This window comes from Sparus aurata, chromosome 4, assembly GCF_900880675.1.
Source record: "Sparus aurata chromosome 4, fSpaAur1.1, whole genome shotgun sequence".
NCBI lineage: Eukaryota > Metazoa > Chordata > Actinopteri > Spariformes > Sparidae > Sparus > Sparus aurata.
In genome coordinates this window covers 32,679,853-32,695,935 of record NC_044190.1, presented here as the reverse complement: position 1 = coordinate 32,695,935, position 16,083 = coordinate 32,679,853, and the positions used below count along the sequence as shown (strand labels likewise).

The 16,083-nt window shown below is 39.6% G+C and overlaps 2 protein-coding genes across 5 annotated transcripts in view; both read right to left on the bottom strand.

Moving 5' to 3' along the window:
- trpm7 (transient receptor potential cation channel, subfamily M, member 7) overlaps nucleotides 1-529 on the bottom strand; it is a 40,084-nt gene extending 39,555 nt beyond the window's left edge. Inside the window, exon 1 of one of the 2 annotated variants that reach the window (XM_030414356.1) lies at nucleotides 335-529. In XM_030414356.1, coding sequence (XP_030270216.1) covers nucleotides 335-337 — 3 coding nt within the window. In that variant the 5' untranslated portion in view covers nucleotides 338-529. The remainder of the gene's footprint in view (nucleotides 1-334) is intronic. The other variant, XM_030414355.1, reaches the window with a different exon arrangement.
- Nucleotides 530-3,038: 2,509 nt separating this feature from the next.
- On the bottom strand, nucleotides 3,039-15,809 carry sppl2a (signal peptide peptidase like 2A). Of its 3 annotated transcripts, XM_030415139.1 has the most exons (17): nucleotides 15,603-15,809; nucleotides 14,501-14,611; nucleotides 13,685-13,864; nucleotides 13,211-13,300; nucleotides 12,936-13,069; nucleotides 12,556-12,710; nucleotides 12,367-12,463; nucleotides 11,208-11,309; nucleotides 10,080-10,161; nucleotides 9,765-9,839; nucleotides 9,473-9,529; nucleotides 8,893-8,946; nucleotides 6,597-6,696; nucleotides 6,225-6,305; nucleotides 5,667-5,827; nucleotides 4,258-4,291; nucleotides 3,039-3,570 (listed from the first exon to the last, which is right to left on the bottom strand). In XM_030415139.1, the coding sequence occupies exons 1-17, from the start codon at nucleotides 15,654-15,656 to the stop codon at nucleotides 3,530-3,532; spliced, it is 1,608 nt and encodes a 535-aa protein (XP_030270999.1). In that variant the 5' UTR covers nucleotides 15,657-15,809; the 3' UTR covers nucleotides 3,039-3,529. The 3 variants fall into 3 exon arrangements, with proteins under 3 accessions (XP_030270999.1, XP_030271000.1, XP_030271001.1); XM_030415140.1 differs by lacking the exon at nucleotides 4,258-4,291; XM_030415141.1 differs by lacking the exon at nucleotides 8,893-8,946 and having other exon boundaries at nucleotides 3,479-3,570.
- Between the last annotated feature and the right edge of the window lie 274 nt (nucleotides 15,810-16,083).

Genomic DNA, 16,083 nt, shown 5'->3' with positions numbered 1-16,083 from the left:
TTAGCTCAGGTTTAGTACCTAGCATTTAGCGCTAGCGAGCTAGCTATTTAGCCTGCTAACGTTACGCCCGCGTGTGATTTGGGTTTTTTTTCTTTCTTGCTAGACAGTGTGTCACCGTGTACACTTCACTAGACTCGGTGTGTTTGATTCAGCAGCACATACAGATGTAGCATAAACAGAAAAAATAAAGCCACCGGGGTCCCGGCTGGGTGTCTGACAGGCAGCATGCATTGAGGGGGGGACCTGCCACTCAAAGCCCCCAGATCAGTCACGACGATCCTGACAAGACTAATAAAAGCCGGAGACAAAATAAAACAAAACAGGGCTCACGTACCATTCTCTTCACCGTTGAGACTCAGGAAGAGCTGCGTCGTGGCTTTTATCCATCTATCGGCGGTGCTCTCAGTTAGCCTTGGAATGAAAGCCCGGTGGAGGTTGGAGAGATCCGCTTCGGCTGCAGCTCCAACGGAAGGTTGCTTTTTCATAATTGTGCGACTCCGAACTGACGCTGCATGACGAGCCGGCTGAGTCAGCCTGCACGCTGTCACATGGCCGAGGCGGAGCCAGCGGCCACATGTGCGCTTTGTTTTAGTCCCCTAATAGATCCAAGCGGACACCGAACAAAGGCATTATAATATTAATATCATCACAACTACTAGTAATATGTCAGTGATGTATTGATATAATAATCTATTCTATTTCATATCTACCTATAGGCATTTTATTATATATAGTATTCTATTGTTAGGAACGTTCTATTCTATTGTTTATTATGCATATTGTATATAGTACTTTATTGTTTCTTATTGCTTCTATATTTGCCAATTTTTATTGTATTTGTACTGAATGTACCTGCTGCTATGACGACCAAATTTCCCCTCCTCTATCAATCTATCTATCTATCTATCTATCTAGATAGCTCTGTGTGTTTATCATGGCAGAGCCTATAAGTGTTTGTTTTTATGGGCCTAATGATGCACTTTAATTTACATTCTTGAATCAGACATGTCCATGCAATCCTTGTTCTGTGGACTAAAGAATGAATGAAACATTATAGGCTACATTATAGAAGGTATAAGTCTATTGTGTTTTATATGACTGAGCTTACAATTAAAAATATGTATTCCTATCTCATAACGTATCCCGGTTTGCATTTATTTAAATCAAGAATTCTTGGCTAGTTAATTGTTCTATATAGGTTGTTTGGGCATTTTGTTTAAAGTAACTAAAATAGCAGTGTAATATGTAATAAATCACTCTACACAGAGAGTAATGTTGTAATTCAATCTATTACTTTAAAAAGTTAAGGTAACCTCGGGTGACAACTTTAGTATCCAGAAGTGTTCAGAAAGCCGACGAGGCTGGCGATCAGACCCTGAGAGGAGAGAGACACCTGGTTGAACAAGGTCAGAGCCTGCAATGGAGGTTAAATAATTTAGGATTCGTCAGACGCTGTTCATGAATACACAGAATAGGATCAGTAAGTGTTTCCCCCAAACCCAATCTCTCCCCCTTTCTCTCCTTCTCTTTTAAATATCTCAAATTGGCAAACAAGCGATTTACAAGTAACTTCAATGGCAAATAAAATGAAGTAGAAGTTGTATTTTAAATGTTTGTTACTAAGTGTTAGAAGGCAACCAGACTTGTTTCAGTTCAACAGGTTCAATGAGTTTTGTGAACTGAGAGGAATATAAACAGTAAGCTTGTTAACAACACCTAAATGCATTTATTTGATCTCTGATCTAATCTTTGATCATTCAAATTAGTACACCACCTCAAGGCAACAACACTCCTTGACAGTGCCCCCCCAGCAGGACAGTGCGCCTGCCCAGGAATGGTTTGAGGATATCAGAATTTCACTATTCAATCAAATCAATCTTGAACTTTTTTTTAGCGTGTATTCTGTCTCTCTTTTTTGGTGAATGTACTCCACTGAAAATACAAGATGAAATAAGAAATATGAGGTGATACATGATATCATCCTATATTGTATAATACATTATATAATATCAGTGTTATCGTGAGTATTGAGATATTTCGACACCCCCTATAACTGCATTTTAAATTACTTTTTGAAAAAAGTCAGACACCCCTGTGAATTGATTGTTTGCCACCATTCGTGACTGCATATTACAAAATAAATAATAACCAGAAATGATTTTCTTTAGTTTTTTGAGCACCAGAACCTGGCAATCAAAGGTGTTATTTATGGCTTCTAACCAGTAGCATCAGTAAATGATTCATCAGCCATCAATAAAACCAGGTTAAGAGTGCCTTATAAGAACGTGTTACAGTGTGGGGGCTGTCTCAGTTTTATGGATAATAAATTCAACTGATATCAAACATCATAAACAAGTCATGTCTCAAGGAGACATACGATCCATATAGAAAATTTCATAACTGCTGGTTTAGTCTTTCTTCGATGTGCTTATTCTGAATTCAAGTCGAATCTTATTCAGAATGATATAAAACTCACTTATAACAATCTAATGATGAGGAGTTCAACGATATGTTCACCATAAACCCACTGATGGAAACCGTAACTATCAAAGACCTCAGACGTCTGATTTCTACAAGTGCTAGTTGGACTGTGGTCGTACTGGACTGCTCCTCATCAGGACTATAAAGGTCTTTATCATTTTACATCCAACGTGACATTTACGAACAAATGGGATGCTGTTTTCGACTCATTACCTCAGTGTTAAAAGGAGAGACATGAATGCTGATCAGACGCCATTCGACTACACTTGCACTCTTTCAGAGACATCACTGTACCTGCTCCGCGCTCCTCAAACTGGCAACTTTCTTTGTTGCAGAATCATTTTAAGAGTTTATTGATTAACGCTTGGTGCTGTCTGGTCCCAGAACATAAAATGCACTTCAAGTCCTTTACAAACCTCGTCTTTCCTCTCATACACTTACTACTAGCTGTATGGATTTCTTCCCAAACAATACAAGTCACCGTTTCTCGAGAGATGAGCTGATTTTAACCAAATTATATGTGTTGGAGTGTCAGCGAGGCACGAAATACACACAAGAACAATAGATAGAAGTTCTTTTTAATATAAGGCAATGAAAGAAATCACATCATACAAACAGGTTACAAGGAAACCCAAAACAGTTATCAAAAATGTATCAATAGTGTGGCTGCCAGTAATTAAAACCCAAACCCCGCCCCTAATGAAACAACCGTCAGGCTAAATGTTATAAAGTGCTTTCTTATTTTGCTGTATGCATTTGTCACCAAGGCAAAGTCAGTTTACTGAACATGAACTGAACAGACCCTTCAGGCACTAAACAAGCCTTTCAATCATTTAAAACATCTCCGTTTTCCACCTACAGAAAATGAATCAGCCTTCATCTAACCACCATTCACAGCAGCCAAATGATCCCATACTCTTTAGAGAATCTGCTGATCAATAACATGTGTTCCCTCGGTTTGCAAATGTCATAATAAAATGTAAAAAAAAAAAAAAAAGAAAAGAAAAATAAATCATCCAGCAGTCGGGTCCATTCTCAACACTGTAAGTCAGCATTTCTCTCCGTCTATGGAGCGGTCAGTTCTTCCCTCTAGAGAAAAAAGGGAAAAAAAAGTTTAAAAATTCTTCTATTCAACGTTTTGGTTCACCATTTACCAGTGATAAATGAGGGGAGATTGGTTAAGCGTACCGCACATACAACAGCAGACAAGCGATACATTCTACAAATAGAAAACCACAGAGATAACACATCCCAACATCCATGCCACAGCTCTCACAGGAAAACTGCAAGCAACAAACATGCAGAGGGCAACATGAACATGTTGGTGACTGCATGAGACGAGTAGTTCCCGTTGCTTGGAAAAGATGGATGAGTGGAGAAAGAGAATGATAACCACAAACTGCAGAAATAAAGAGATGAAGTTAATGCTATTCCAGGGCCATGGCTTTAACACAAGTGCAAGTTGAAGTAAAGCTGAGAAGCTCTTCTGATGTGTAAAAGGATTTTATTCAATCATTTAGAGACACCTAGTGGTCAGTTAATGCAAAACCCTGTACTGTCCAAACTAAGGTCCTCCAAAGAACTTTGTATTTCAGAAAGGTATACCGTCTTGGAGTAACACACTGACCCTGGAAATCAAGGGTTAAAATCAAAAGGACAACAGAAAAAAAGGGGACAACAAGAAGCTGGTGAGAAAAGATAAGGCACTGCAGTAAGCGACAATGTAAAATGGCAGGAGAGATGCAGGGGAGGGGTCTGAGTCTGAGGGAGTCACACCTGGCAGCAAAGGTTCCCTGGATGAGTCCAAGACCTGGTGAAGATGAAGCATGTTAGAATTACATCCATTCCCTTCCTCCTTCTCGCCTCTCGCATATGTTGGAGCGTTAAAAGGTATTTTCACATGATTTTAACTACAAAAATCTCTACATTGAAGCGGACGATGTTGGGTCAATTTCATCACGTCCATGCTGCCTTTGTTTCAGTTTGTGCCAGTTGGGTATGTAAGCTTAAAGGGATTAAAAAAAAAAGACTAGAACCTGCTCAAAAGTGTGCTCAAAAAATTAAACTACACGATGTGCTGTGACGGATTATCAGTGTCCAAGGATTTCAAATTGGGGCGAGTTAATAAATGGCTGGAAAATGTGAATAGAATCTGAAGTCTTGAATAATGATTTGAAAAATGAGCAAAAGAAAACAGGCATGCTTTGTTTTTCAATGAATGCTTATACAAAAAAAGGTTTTAAAGTCGTCTCCATGGCAACCAAAGACCCCCTGCAATTTTTACACTCCGAGCATATTTCAGTCTCCTTTAGTGAAGAGTAATCTGCACAGATGGCTGTTTCAAATCACACAAATATCTCGCTGCTCATGTTTTAACCTATTCACATATACTTTGATTGGCTATCTCCCAGCCTGTCTGTGAGAAGCAGATTCCCCTCACTAACTATACTAGGTTGGGGAATAAAATCAATGAATCAATAAATACAAAAACTGTTGATTTCTAAAAAAAAAAAAAGAAAAAAAGAAAAAAAGAAAGAAATTGTAAGCTCAGACTCTACTCCACGTTAAAAAAGAAAAACGTATCTGACTTGTGCTGTGGACCCTGCAGATCATCAAAGAGAGCAGCACCTACGTTTTTAACACTCACAGTCACAACTGAGTTCAACTGCACTAACATCTCTTGACGCTGCCATTAAATTCATGAACCGACTTCTTCACAGGAGCCTCGGGTGGGGTCTGGTGCGACCTCCGTCCTCTCAGTTACCTTAAATGACAAGACAGTTGCTTGACAAATTGGAGATGATTCAAAGCTACGTAGCTGCAGCAGGGGCAGTGAATATTAGAGACACTAAGAGAAAGAAAATCTGTAGGCAAAAAAATAACTATATTGACCAGGATATGTTTTTTCCTTTTTATTATGTTTTTTAAAATATCCTCCAGGTGACTTGCTATGAGCATTGGTCTTTGCAAAATGCCTTGGTGTGTACCTCAGTCTTTGTAATAGTGCTGTGCTGACTTAAGTTCCATGAACTGGTGGTTGACAAACTTCCGTAACAGAGGGCAGAAACAAAAAGTGTGAAGTTCGTCAGAAATAAACTGAAACCTGTTTGAAAGCACAGAGGAAGCTACCAACACAGCTATCAAATATCAGCACTGTGCCAAACCGGTTTAGAAGCACCTCTCACCTCATAGGTTGTTCCTGCCCAGAACTGCCTCATCTCTCCCCTGCACCCAGCCACCACGGCGGAGGTTATCAGGGTGAATGGCACCAGGTAGAGTAGGGCAGGTTGGCCCATCCCTGACAGCAGCATCACAGCAAATGTCATTATCATTCCCAGCAGATAGGCTATAGTGTAGAGAGGTGGACACAAAGACAACAGAAAGAGAAAGACAATCAGAACGTGGATCCAGTAAAAGGCGGTGAACTGGTTAATCTGGGGAATAAACAAGACCAGAGACACTTGGTGGTCAGAAAAATCAGTATCAGCATTTCACTAAGCAGAAGTATTACGACTCACACGGTCGACTAAATATTTCTACACCGATGGACAAGGAAGCGTATGAAATTCAGCGTGAAAAATGTGTGAGCAGCAAAGCTGATGTGAATACAGGGAATTTGTACAAAACGTCATACATATGCAACATTGAAATGGAGAGCATTTTGAAATATAAAGAGAAAAAAAATTAAACTTCAAGGCTTTACTACATATGAATAAGAATATCACAGTTAAGTAGTGATGTACCTATGCAGCAGCTGACGAAGTAGATCTTCTTCCGGCTGTTGATCCAAACATCAAACCTGCTGCAGTAGGCAACCAGGAGACCTGTTGACCCAGTGAGGATGCAAAGGGTGAGTGACACGCCACACTGAAAATGCTGCTATAACTTATATTACACACACCCCTCACTTGCTTCAACAAATGAGTGTTTTTCTGACTTATAAAAAAAGAGCATCATGTTTTAGGCTTGATCTGATTGTTCGTCTATGGGCTCGTATGTGTTTGATACACTGTGGTTAAACTGAGTGGCGACCAGCTGCCACAGTTGTCTGTATCGAACACATTTACCAGGAATGATTTAGGGAAAAATTGATGGTGCCACGTCAACATCCTCACCTGGAACAATGATATCTCCATAACCAAGAATGGAGAACTGCATCCCACACAGGTTCTGAGCCCAAGCTGAGAACCGGGGGACACGCATCACCACTGGCAGCTGAGGAAATAAAACATTTTACACATTAAGTGTCATAGCACAACGGTCATGTTGTGTGCAGCCACATACAGTGAAATGTAGACTCTTTACTTCACATTCAATTGTCAAAGTTGTTGCAGACATATTAATATATGTTGCCTCAAAATATCTAGCTGTAATGTCTAAATGCCACCTCAGCTACACAGTGGCTTTCCCAATTTGACAGAATCTGTACAATAAGGAGGCACATTATGTACAAATTCAGACTGTTTGAAGTTACAACTTACTGGAAGCAATTCCGACAAGAAAGACAACTCTCAATATCTTCCTGCTCTCAAAACTAATATGACACCAGGAGATTTTTTTTCAGTCAGGGTGTCAGTAACCGATTAACAAGTTCTGTACTCAGACTTCTGGGTGCTTTCTAGAGGTGTGATTACTGGTATTATTTATTCAGCCGCAGAAGTTTGAAATCAGTTTCGCTTTTAGCGTTACTTGAGAATGTAGAAACAAACTGCTGTTTCCAGAAATGATCAAACACTACGCAAACGGAACACTATTTTGTTGAGCACATAGGTGTGTGCTCAGCGTAATTTCCAAGGGAAAAACTGAAAATCCAAGAACATAAGCTTTAATGCAGGAGGAATCCTGGGTGAAACACTATCCTATAAGCTGTCCTGCAATGGCTTAACATTCCTCACCTCTAACTGCAGAGAAAAAAAGAACATGAAAGCATTCACGCTAAAACAATGTTTTTCTGAAATGGAATATAAATACTTTTCTACACACAAACACAAAATGGAACACCCTGAGGGCCAAATCCATTAGTAAGATCACTTATAAATAATACACTGCTCATAAACTGATTCAGCTGAAGCAGAGCTGCAAGGTTCAAACTCAAGTGACTTCTCAGAGCATACCACCTGACATTCATGTGAGACTCTTGGTGTGTATTTCTTTCCCTGACTTCACATTTCATTTTTTTTTTTAAAGGATTAGGAAAAAACATTCATCAGTACAAGGTTTCAAGGTTACAGATAGAAAAAAAAATGTAATCAACAACTTAAATACACAGGAACCAGATGGGGACCAAAAAGATAAGAGGTACAAAAAAATGGTTCAGTGAATAATTATATAGAGTATATATTATTTTAGTTCAAATAATGTATTTTACTTATCACTACAGGAAGGCAATTTTTTTAACTTGCCTGTGAGTTTTTATTTTTTTTATGTTTTTTCCTTTAAAAGGTCCAGTGAGTAGGGCTTTAGGGGTACTCTATTGGTAGAAAATGACTTTAATATCCTTAAATATGTGTATGTGTATAATCAGCTGAAATTAAGAATAATTACCTTAGAATTAACATTTTACACCTACAGAGTAGTGCTGGGCCATATATATGATATATACTGTAAATCATCTTTGATTTTGGAAATTGTTATATTGTGTTACGGCATAACTGTTGTCTTTTCCTGGTTTTAAAGGCTGCATTACAGTAAAGTGATAACATTTTCTGAACTTACAAGCCCAAGTAGTCAAGATACTCTCTTTACTGATGTTTATTTGTCAGAAATTCTACATCATACCTACAATACTACTGTAACATCGATACTGAAGAAGGGCCTACTTAGTCAATAATATTGTGATGTTTGAATTTGTCGCCCCGTTTTGGCATTAATGAAGTGCTTTTGAGGAGGTTTAAATTTATCAATGTTTAAATCTGTTTCCGCAGTAGCCCCGAACAGACAAACAAGTCACTGGCACTGGATAGGGCCTTTCGGTTTTATAGTGGCCACCGTGGGGGAGGGTGAGCTGAGAGGTGATTAGTTGGTTGCAATGTGCAACCATGATGTTAGATGTCACTAAATCCTACACACTGGACCTTTTACCACATTTAAACAAGTCCACTCAGATTCAGATTCAGATTCAGAATATTTTATTAATCCCTAGGGGGAAATTGTTTTTGTTCCAGATGCTCCGTGCAAAGTAGAAATAGAAATATAGCGTGACTACAGAAATATAGCATTGAATGCATGCATGTCTATATAGAAGAGTAAACAAAACAAAGACAAACATCTTCTCCATATTTTCATCACACATCTGAGAGAAGTGTGAAAGCGGGACTCTATCTAAGACCAAACAACTACAACCCAAATCCCTTCCCACACACCGAAGGATGTAGCATTACAAAAAGGAGTGGATGCGTAAACAAGCCTTACTTTCTCGGAGGGAATCTGGGGTTCAGCAGGGACCTCCACCATGTTACCTTGTGTCTACGACAGAGCCCACCCAACCCCAGCGCACAGTTAGTCAATCAGTCCATCATTCCCCTCAGGGCATCAACAACAAGCAATGCAAATCAGCGGGAATGTTAATAAAGCCAGGACAAACTTAACAGGGAATTCCACCAAGCTCTGCTGTTAAGTCGTTCAGGACTTGTGTGAAAAACTCCTGCCCTCTCTTTTTCAGATCAAAACCTGCTGCACACCGCTCTTCTTGAACGCAAATTTACACATCAGATTCATTTATTCACAGACCAACATAAATGTCTTGAGCTATTACCCCCAGGAAAAAAAATCCTAGAATAGTATAGAGTGGTTTAAAGGAAGTGTTCTAACAGTGATGTTTCTCAGGTATAATACCTTCCTATAAATAATAATATCGTTGTCATAATCCTAGAAATTAAACAGTGAACAGTGAATGTGGAATCTGCTGCTAGCGCAAATATTTAAAAAATGCCTTGAAAGACAATTTGGTGGAGTTCCCCTTCAAGGTAGGTTGTAAAGCAGAAAGACTTACCTTCTCTCCAGATGCATCCGGGCCCAGGGCAACCTGCACCATAATGCTTACTCCATTCTGTTGACCGAGAGAGAGATGCCAAGCTATTATATCATTATATTGTTACCTGTCAGTTTGTAAAAATGCACTGTACTGCAACACCAGAGCTGCAAATACATCTCTTATTGTATAAAATGGGGTGCCTGTCTGTGTACCTTGAGTTGCAAATAAGAATATGATATTTTTAATTATTGTGCATCAATAACGTTAAAAAACAAACAAAAAAAAACTTAATAAATACATAAACCCATACCTTTGTGAAGAATGGAGTGATGAAGACAAAGAAGACATCATACACAAGCAGGAGGGTCAGCAGAATCACGCAGATCTATAAGATAATGGAAGAAAATTCAAAGCTGAGGAAAAAGATCTAGATCTGGTACAATGTGGTATACTGAGGGCAGAGGACCATAAATATAAAAATGTAGACTTAAAAAAATATAATAATGACAGCACAAGAAGTCCTTATGCCTGACAAAACAAGAGAAAGGAGCCCCTGTTTAGGCAAAGGTACAACAGCGAAGGGAGCAAGTGTGATTCTCAAAGGAGAGTGACTGTGCAGAGGTACCTTGAAGTTGGACAGTGAGATTGTCTTCATGAAGTTGAGGCAGAAAGCAATGCCAAGGAGGTCCTGAAGGATCCAGATCCATCTACAGGGACACAAGAAGATCCATTACCTCATTTTTCAATTTAAGCCAGTGCTTTTCAATTTTGTGGGAGCAGGTTCTGCTCTATCCTTCCTATTCAAGGATAGAGCAAGGTTTATCAACTTCCTTGCCATTATATTGCAAGAACCTTTGGCCTCTTATATTTTCACATTTTTAAACTCAGACTAAGCTGCCTGAAAAAGATCATAAAAATAACACAAACAAGTTATATTCATGTTGTTGTGACAGGGAGGCTGAGAATACCATGTACTATTCTTGGAATGTTGACCAACATCTAAATATAACAGCACAGTGCAGTGCAGAGACAGCTGCAGACAGAGACACTTGCGCTGTTGCAACGTCAGTGAGTTATTTTATTATCCAAGATGATCCATTTATCATTATGTAAATACTTTAGCTGACACTAAAGTTAATTTATGTCTGACAGTACATAACCATGGCACCATTGAGAAATAATGTCTTTCGTATCATGTACAGTGGTGACGGGAATAAAAAGCCCAGCAATCATCTTTCTGGGTAAGATGAGTTTACAATTACATTAAACATAGGCCTGCATTTTTTTTGGCTGTATTGCGATTCAGTTTCTTATCATTTATTGATATGACTGTTGGTGCTTTTACAAAACATTAACACAATGAGATTTTTGATAAATAATCATTAGTAATTTGGATATAAGTGCAAGTATTGGAACAAGTAGAACAAGATACATCTATTTACTTTAATGTAGTCTTTAGAATCAGGAAATAACACTTATAACAAGATAACAATATCCAAAATCTAAGACGACATGTAGTCTCTTAACACGATAGCAATATAATACTGATATTTTGCCCAGCCCTAATGTAACACCAGTGCGGAAGGCTGGAAATGTCAAAAGCACTGCTGCTGCCATGTGGCCAGATTATTATTAGCAATAAGCACTTCCTGCTTCACCACCAAAGCAGTGGCAGCCATGTCAGAGTGAGAAAGTGAAACAGACAGAAGGATTAAGGTTGTGTATTTTGTGTTAATGTGTCCTCTCACAGTACCTGTCTTCATTCCTGTAGACTCCCCAGATCACAGCAATGGTAATGCACACACTAGCCAGTATGATAGACCTCACTGAAAGGTTCCAATTTCGGACAGAGAAGCTAGACAGAGACAGAGACACAGACATTTAAGTAAACTGAGCAGTTGAGGCTCGTCCGCCAGGATGTGTGATTCACAGACAAACTTGTTAGGAGAAGGAAGTAACACACAGAGCTCTGTTTCACATCTTCACACTGTGACCACAATGTCCATCTTGTTTAGATGGAAAAAAAACGGTGTTTCGCCAATTCTCCACCATTGTTTGTTCACACAGAGCCAAGCAACTCCGGTGTAAAGACGCACAAGTGTGTAATTCACACAGCAAGCTGGCGCTGCGGATCCGAAAGAGGCGCAATGGTACACGTCATGATGAAGATGTCTGTGTGTTTTTTTCAACACGTTTCCACCGGTGTCCTGTTAATATAAACATGTACCCGCTGACTGTTTATCATCATACATATGCTGTTATAATGTATGTGATTGAGATCCTGACCTACCATGCATCCTGGAAAGTGACAAAGTTACGTTTTTCACTCTAAATAACATAATTATAGGACCCTGTCTGACTCTCTCACTTGCGGGGATGGGTGCTGTTTTCTTGGGGAAAGTCTCGGTTGGGGGGGCTGAATGTCGCGGTGATTTTTCAAGACAGTGACTACAACTACACAGAAGTGAAGGAGACAAACACTAGGTGAGTTAAAAGTTTTTCGACGGGGACATACGCTGTTTTTCGTGGCAGAAATGTGACGAAGAGTTGGTAGGATGGACAGGAGGACAGACAGGAGGACAGACACTTCTCCACTTATAACTGCAGTATTTTTTTCCTCATGTAAGTTGCCAAAGACACGACCAGTTAGTATGTTATGTTAATTGGTCCTGTAACGTTGCTTTGTGGGTCATTTCTCTTTATATTGTTGAGTGAAGGATCTGTTTAGTTATCATTAACTAAAGGGTGTGGAGAATTGGTGAAGGATCCCCACACTCAAAGAGCAGTGTGAGTGGGGCTACTGTTTGTTTAGATACCAGTTAAAGAAGTAAAACATACACATCTGTTTTGTTTAGATTTACCCAACACAAGTGGAATATGTGTGTGTAGCTGTGACAGACAGATGCTCATACCTCAAAGTGCCGCAACCAATTTTTTCCATCACTGCATCGAGACAGCTGAACAGTGCAGAGGCAGATGCCAGGCAGAATATGGCAATAATGACGTAAACTGGGTGAAAAAAAAAAAAAAAAGATCACATCAACAAAACACCAGATATTATGACTTCTTCATAATACTGCTTTGTTTTTTGCCCTACTCACCAAGGACGTTATAGAAGAAGTACATGAGGACCAGCATCCCACACATCATGGCAACAAAGATAACCACTTTGAGAGGAGAGTAGAGGAAAAGCTCTCCGCTATCAGCTTTGTTGCCTCCCCCTTCTCCCCCGTCTGCACCCCCATTCAACCGGTCCCTACCACACAGACAGAAAAAAAATATTTTTGTCTGTATTTCAAGCCAGTTGTTTACTATGCTGTACAATCTAACGTAATGAATAAGACAATAAATTAGATCTTTGGGAAAGTACATATTGCTCATTCACAATGCATTCTATCAAAACTAAATGTTCTTGAAACATCTGCTCTAGTTTGACTATATAAAAAGGTAAAAATCCAGCTCTGTATGTGCATTATCTTACCTCTCGCATGCTCCACTCCAGAAGCCGCCCAAGGCAACCGTGACAATAGCAATCAGTAGCATGACTGCAATGCTTGGATCTAGCTTTGACTGAGGTGGAGCATAAAGTTTCACCTCCATATTTTCGCCAAACACCTGAGGAGACACGCAAGGATTCAACATTCAATGAGCACCTTTGCATCGGGTTTCAGTTTCTTTGTCCAATCAACCTTTACAAAAGAGCAGGTACGGAACAAGAATTCGGTAGCAGCAGAAAAAAAAAAAAGACTGTCTGACCTTCTGTGCTTCCAGGAAGTCCCTGTACCTCATGAGAGCAAGAGGAATGTGGACCTTGGCATACTCGGAGTCATTGGCTGATGGAGTGATCTGAAGTGGCATAAAATAGATATTAATATATGCAGAGGATTTGCCTTTTCTACAGTTAGACTTGGAAGCATGTCTTATCTGGCTTTTGGTGAGCCATTTTATGCATAGTATACTGTCAAAATGTAAAAGATGACACAGAAAATACATATATTCACATGGAAACTCCAGCTGTGTCACTTGTATGTCACTTCCTTATTTCTGTATCACTTCTGCATGCACATCATAAATGTTACATTTGTACACCCTGACATGGGCGTTATGATCGGGAACAACAAATAATAATAAGTTCTGCATTTGATTTAGTTAAAAAAAAAAAAAGTATCAAATCACACCTCTTAGTGCTTAATCCACATTACAAAATACAGATTTATGTTAATGTCCCACCAATGTTTTGTTGCTGGCAAGGAGCAAAGCTGTTGCGCCGAGGCTCTGAGCAAGAAGAGCTTTCTGGCTGAAATCGCAACCCCCCCTCATCACAACCAATGCTTTGCCCTTGACATCTGGAAACACTGTTGCGTTGTTACACAGCATGGTGGAGGTCATATTCACCAGTGGGTACTGCACCTGGATAAGTGAAGACAACAGTTTGTTTAACAATTAGGACAGGAGAAATATTTCCTGTTATTTTCCCATCATAACTTTGGGAAACATAGGAAAAGTCAAAAGGTAAACGTAATAAAGTCAAACTTGGATCATAACATTTTTGTCCTTTCAATGACTGTTAGGGTTTTTATTGGGCATTTTGAAGCAGCCCCATTAAAACCAGAGAGCTCTCTCAGTGAACACAGTGAGAGATCCTCCAGTCTCTTCACAGAGAGTCAATTTTATAGTAAAGTTTATCCCACGCCAACTGTATTGCACACACATTGTTGTGAAACCACATTGTTAGACACAGCCTAAGTCCTGAAATAAGAGTTTCAATGACTAAATGATGATTAAAGACTCCCTAAACAAGTCATTGGTTGTATGAGATACCTTTTACAAACCTAGGTCAGTTTAGGACAGCACTTGTCATGGTTTTACATATCAGGAGAGGGATCCGATTATTCATTAATTTGAATACCATTTCAATATTTGCAAATATATCAAACAGACAAAATTGATTTAAACGCTTGAGAAGTTAATAAAAGGCAGACTTATTTTTGTGGTCTGATATGTCACAATAGAATAGCGTTTAAAATGTTTGAAAATAAAACTTACAGCAGCCTCAAGGCTTTGTGAAAGGGGGGTCCAGGAGTGATTGTGGACAATGCAGTACTCCCTCTCTGTGTTTCCATTTGAAACATGCAGGATCGCCTCTTGGCAGCTTATCTGTTGGGAAAGAAATGTTATTCTGGAAAAGGTCTGCACAAGGTGTTGAATAAAATATGCTGAATAAAAGTGTGAGCAGAAAGCAGTAGATTAACTGTCACTGGCTCGATGTATAGCTAATATACGCTGCACACCAGTGGGCGTGTACTGGGTGCTTTATTATCATTATGTGTAATTGTGTGTCACTCACAAACAGACATTGCTTTTATTTTAACGTGTCACTGATCACTGATCTAGGTTGAAACCATTTTATATTCACTAATTTCAAAGTATTTTAGAGTTGATGTTTGTTTTAACAGCATTTCCAAGACAGCATCTTAACACAGAAACATTGAAATACATAGCCATTAAAATGCTTTCACGTCATGCAACAGCTTTCTCACTGCTTGAATTGGAAGTAGTCGCTATCCAAACACCATCAACCTCAAAGCAGTGACAAATACAGATCTGTTGTTGGATCATAAATATCAACCTGTGATCAACAGTCATCTCCGACCTACATCATGTAAACGTTTCCTTGTTGGTGATAGTGACGTATTCGCGGTCGTCGGGGAAATCACCCTTCCTTCATAACCTCAAAGTATTGTTGAAGGTCTCTGCGTGAGTTCTACTTTCAATGTCAGCTTTTTAAACACTAACATTTAGCCACATTAACGCCGTTAGGAAACATTAAAGCAGCGCAAAAACACAAGTTTTCTAGCTTTGACAACACTAGCTGAGGCTAACGGAACAGACGTTGAAAGCTAACGCTAGCTTTACGGGGCAGCACGTCATTTGTCTCGTCGAATACAGAACAACACTGTGTTTCCTGTACATAAATCAACACCCAGTGTGTCGACAACATACTAAAAATACAGATCAGAGAGTTAAAAGTAGTAAGAAGTGGCGGTGCTTTATTCTCCGAGGGATGAGTTGAGCTACCGGGGCCCCTCCGCAGCAGCAGCTAACGCACACACAGTCCAGTTTCTGTCGTTAGGGTCCGTAAACTCACCTGCGATGCCAAGAAGACCAGCGACAAAATGACGACTGTGACAGCTCTTTCCATCTCGGTAACATTCGTTTTTTCACAGAGGCTGGAGGCATCAACATTTATTGACTCGTGTACGGCACGGAGACGCTCTAGGTTCGCCCAGTTACTCGTATCTTCATCGCAGTTGTTGTGGCCAGGTACTTCCTGGATTGGCTCGTGACACCATGACGCGCCGCCGGCCCACTGCTTTCTGTTTCACCTCGCGGCGTCTCAAACACACACACACACACACGCCATCACATTACAATGATTATTAGTGATTTAATCAAAAGAATAAGTACACATAGCAGCGCCACAATGTAAATATAGTCACACAGTGGAAAAACTTTTAGCATAATGTACTTTCATTATTATACACAGGCTGTAAGTTCACCTGTCATGATATTGTTAGTGGGCCTTCTGGTGCTGCTGGCATTAACTTTGGCTCTTTTCCCTTCAAGCA

What these genes read in the sequence shown, in the direction of transcription:
- sppl2a (XM_030415139.1), bottom strand. Translation starts at nt 15,656, where the DNA reads ATGGAAAGAGCTGTCACAGTCGTCATTTTGTCGCTGGTCTTCTTGGCA. An exon ending in TTGCCAGCAACAAAACATTG is followed by an intron (nt 13,301 to 13,684) that starts GTGGGACATTAA and finishes ATGCCACTTCAG; the next exon opens with ATCACTCCATCAGCCAATGA. An exon ending in CAGGGAACCTTTGCTGCCAG is followed by an intron (nt 3,571 to 4,257) that starts GTGTGACTCCCT and finishes TTTTTTCTCTAG; the next exon opens with AGGGAAGAACTGACCGCTCC.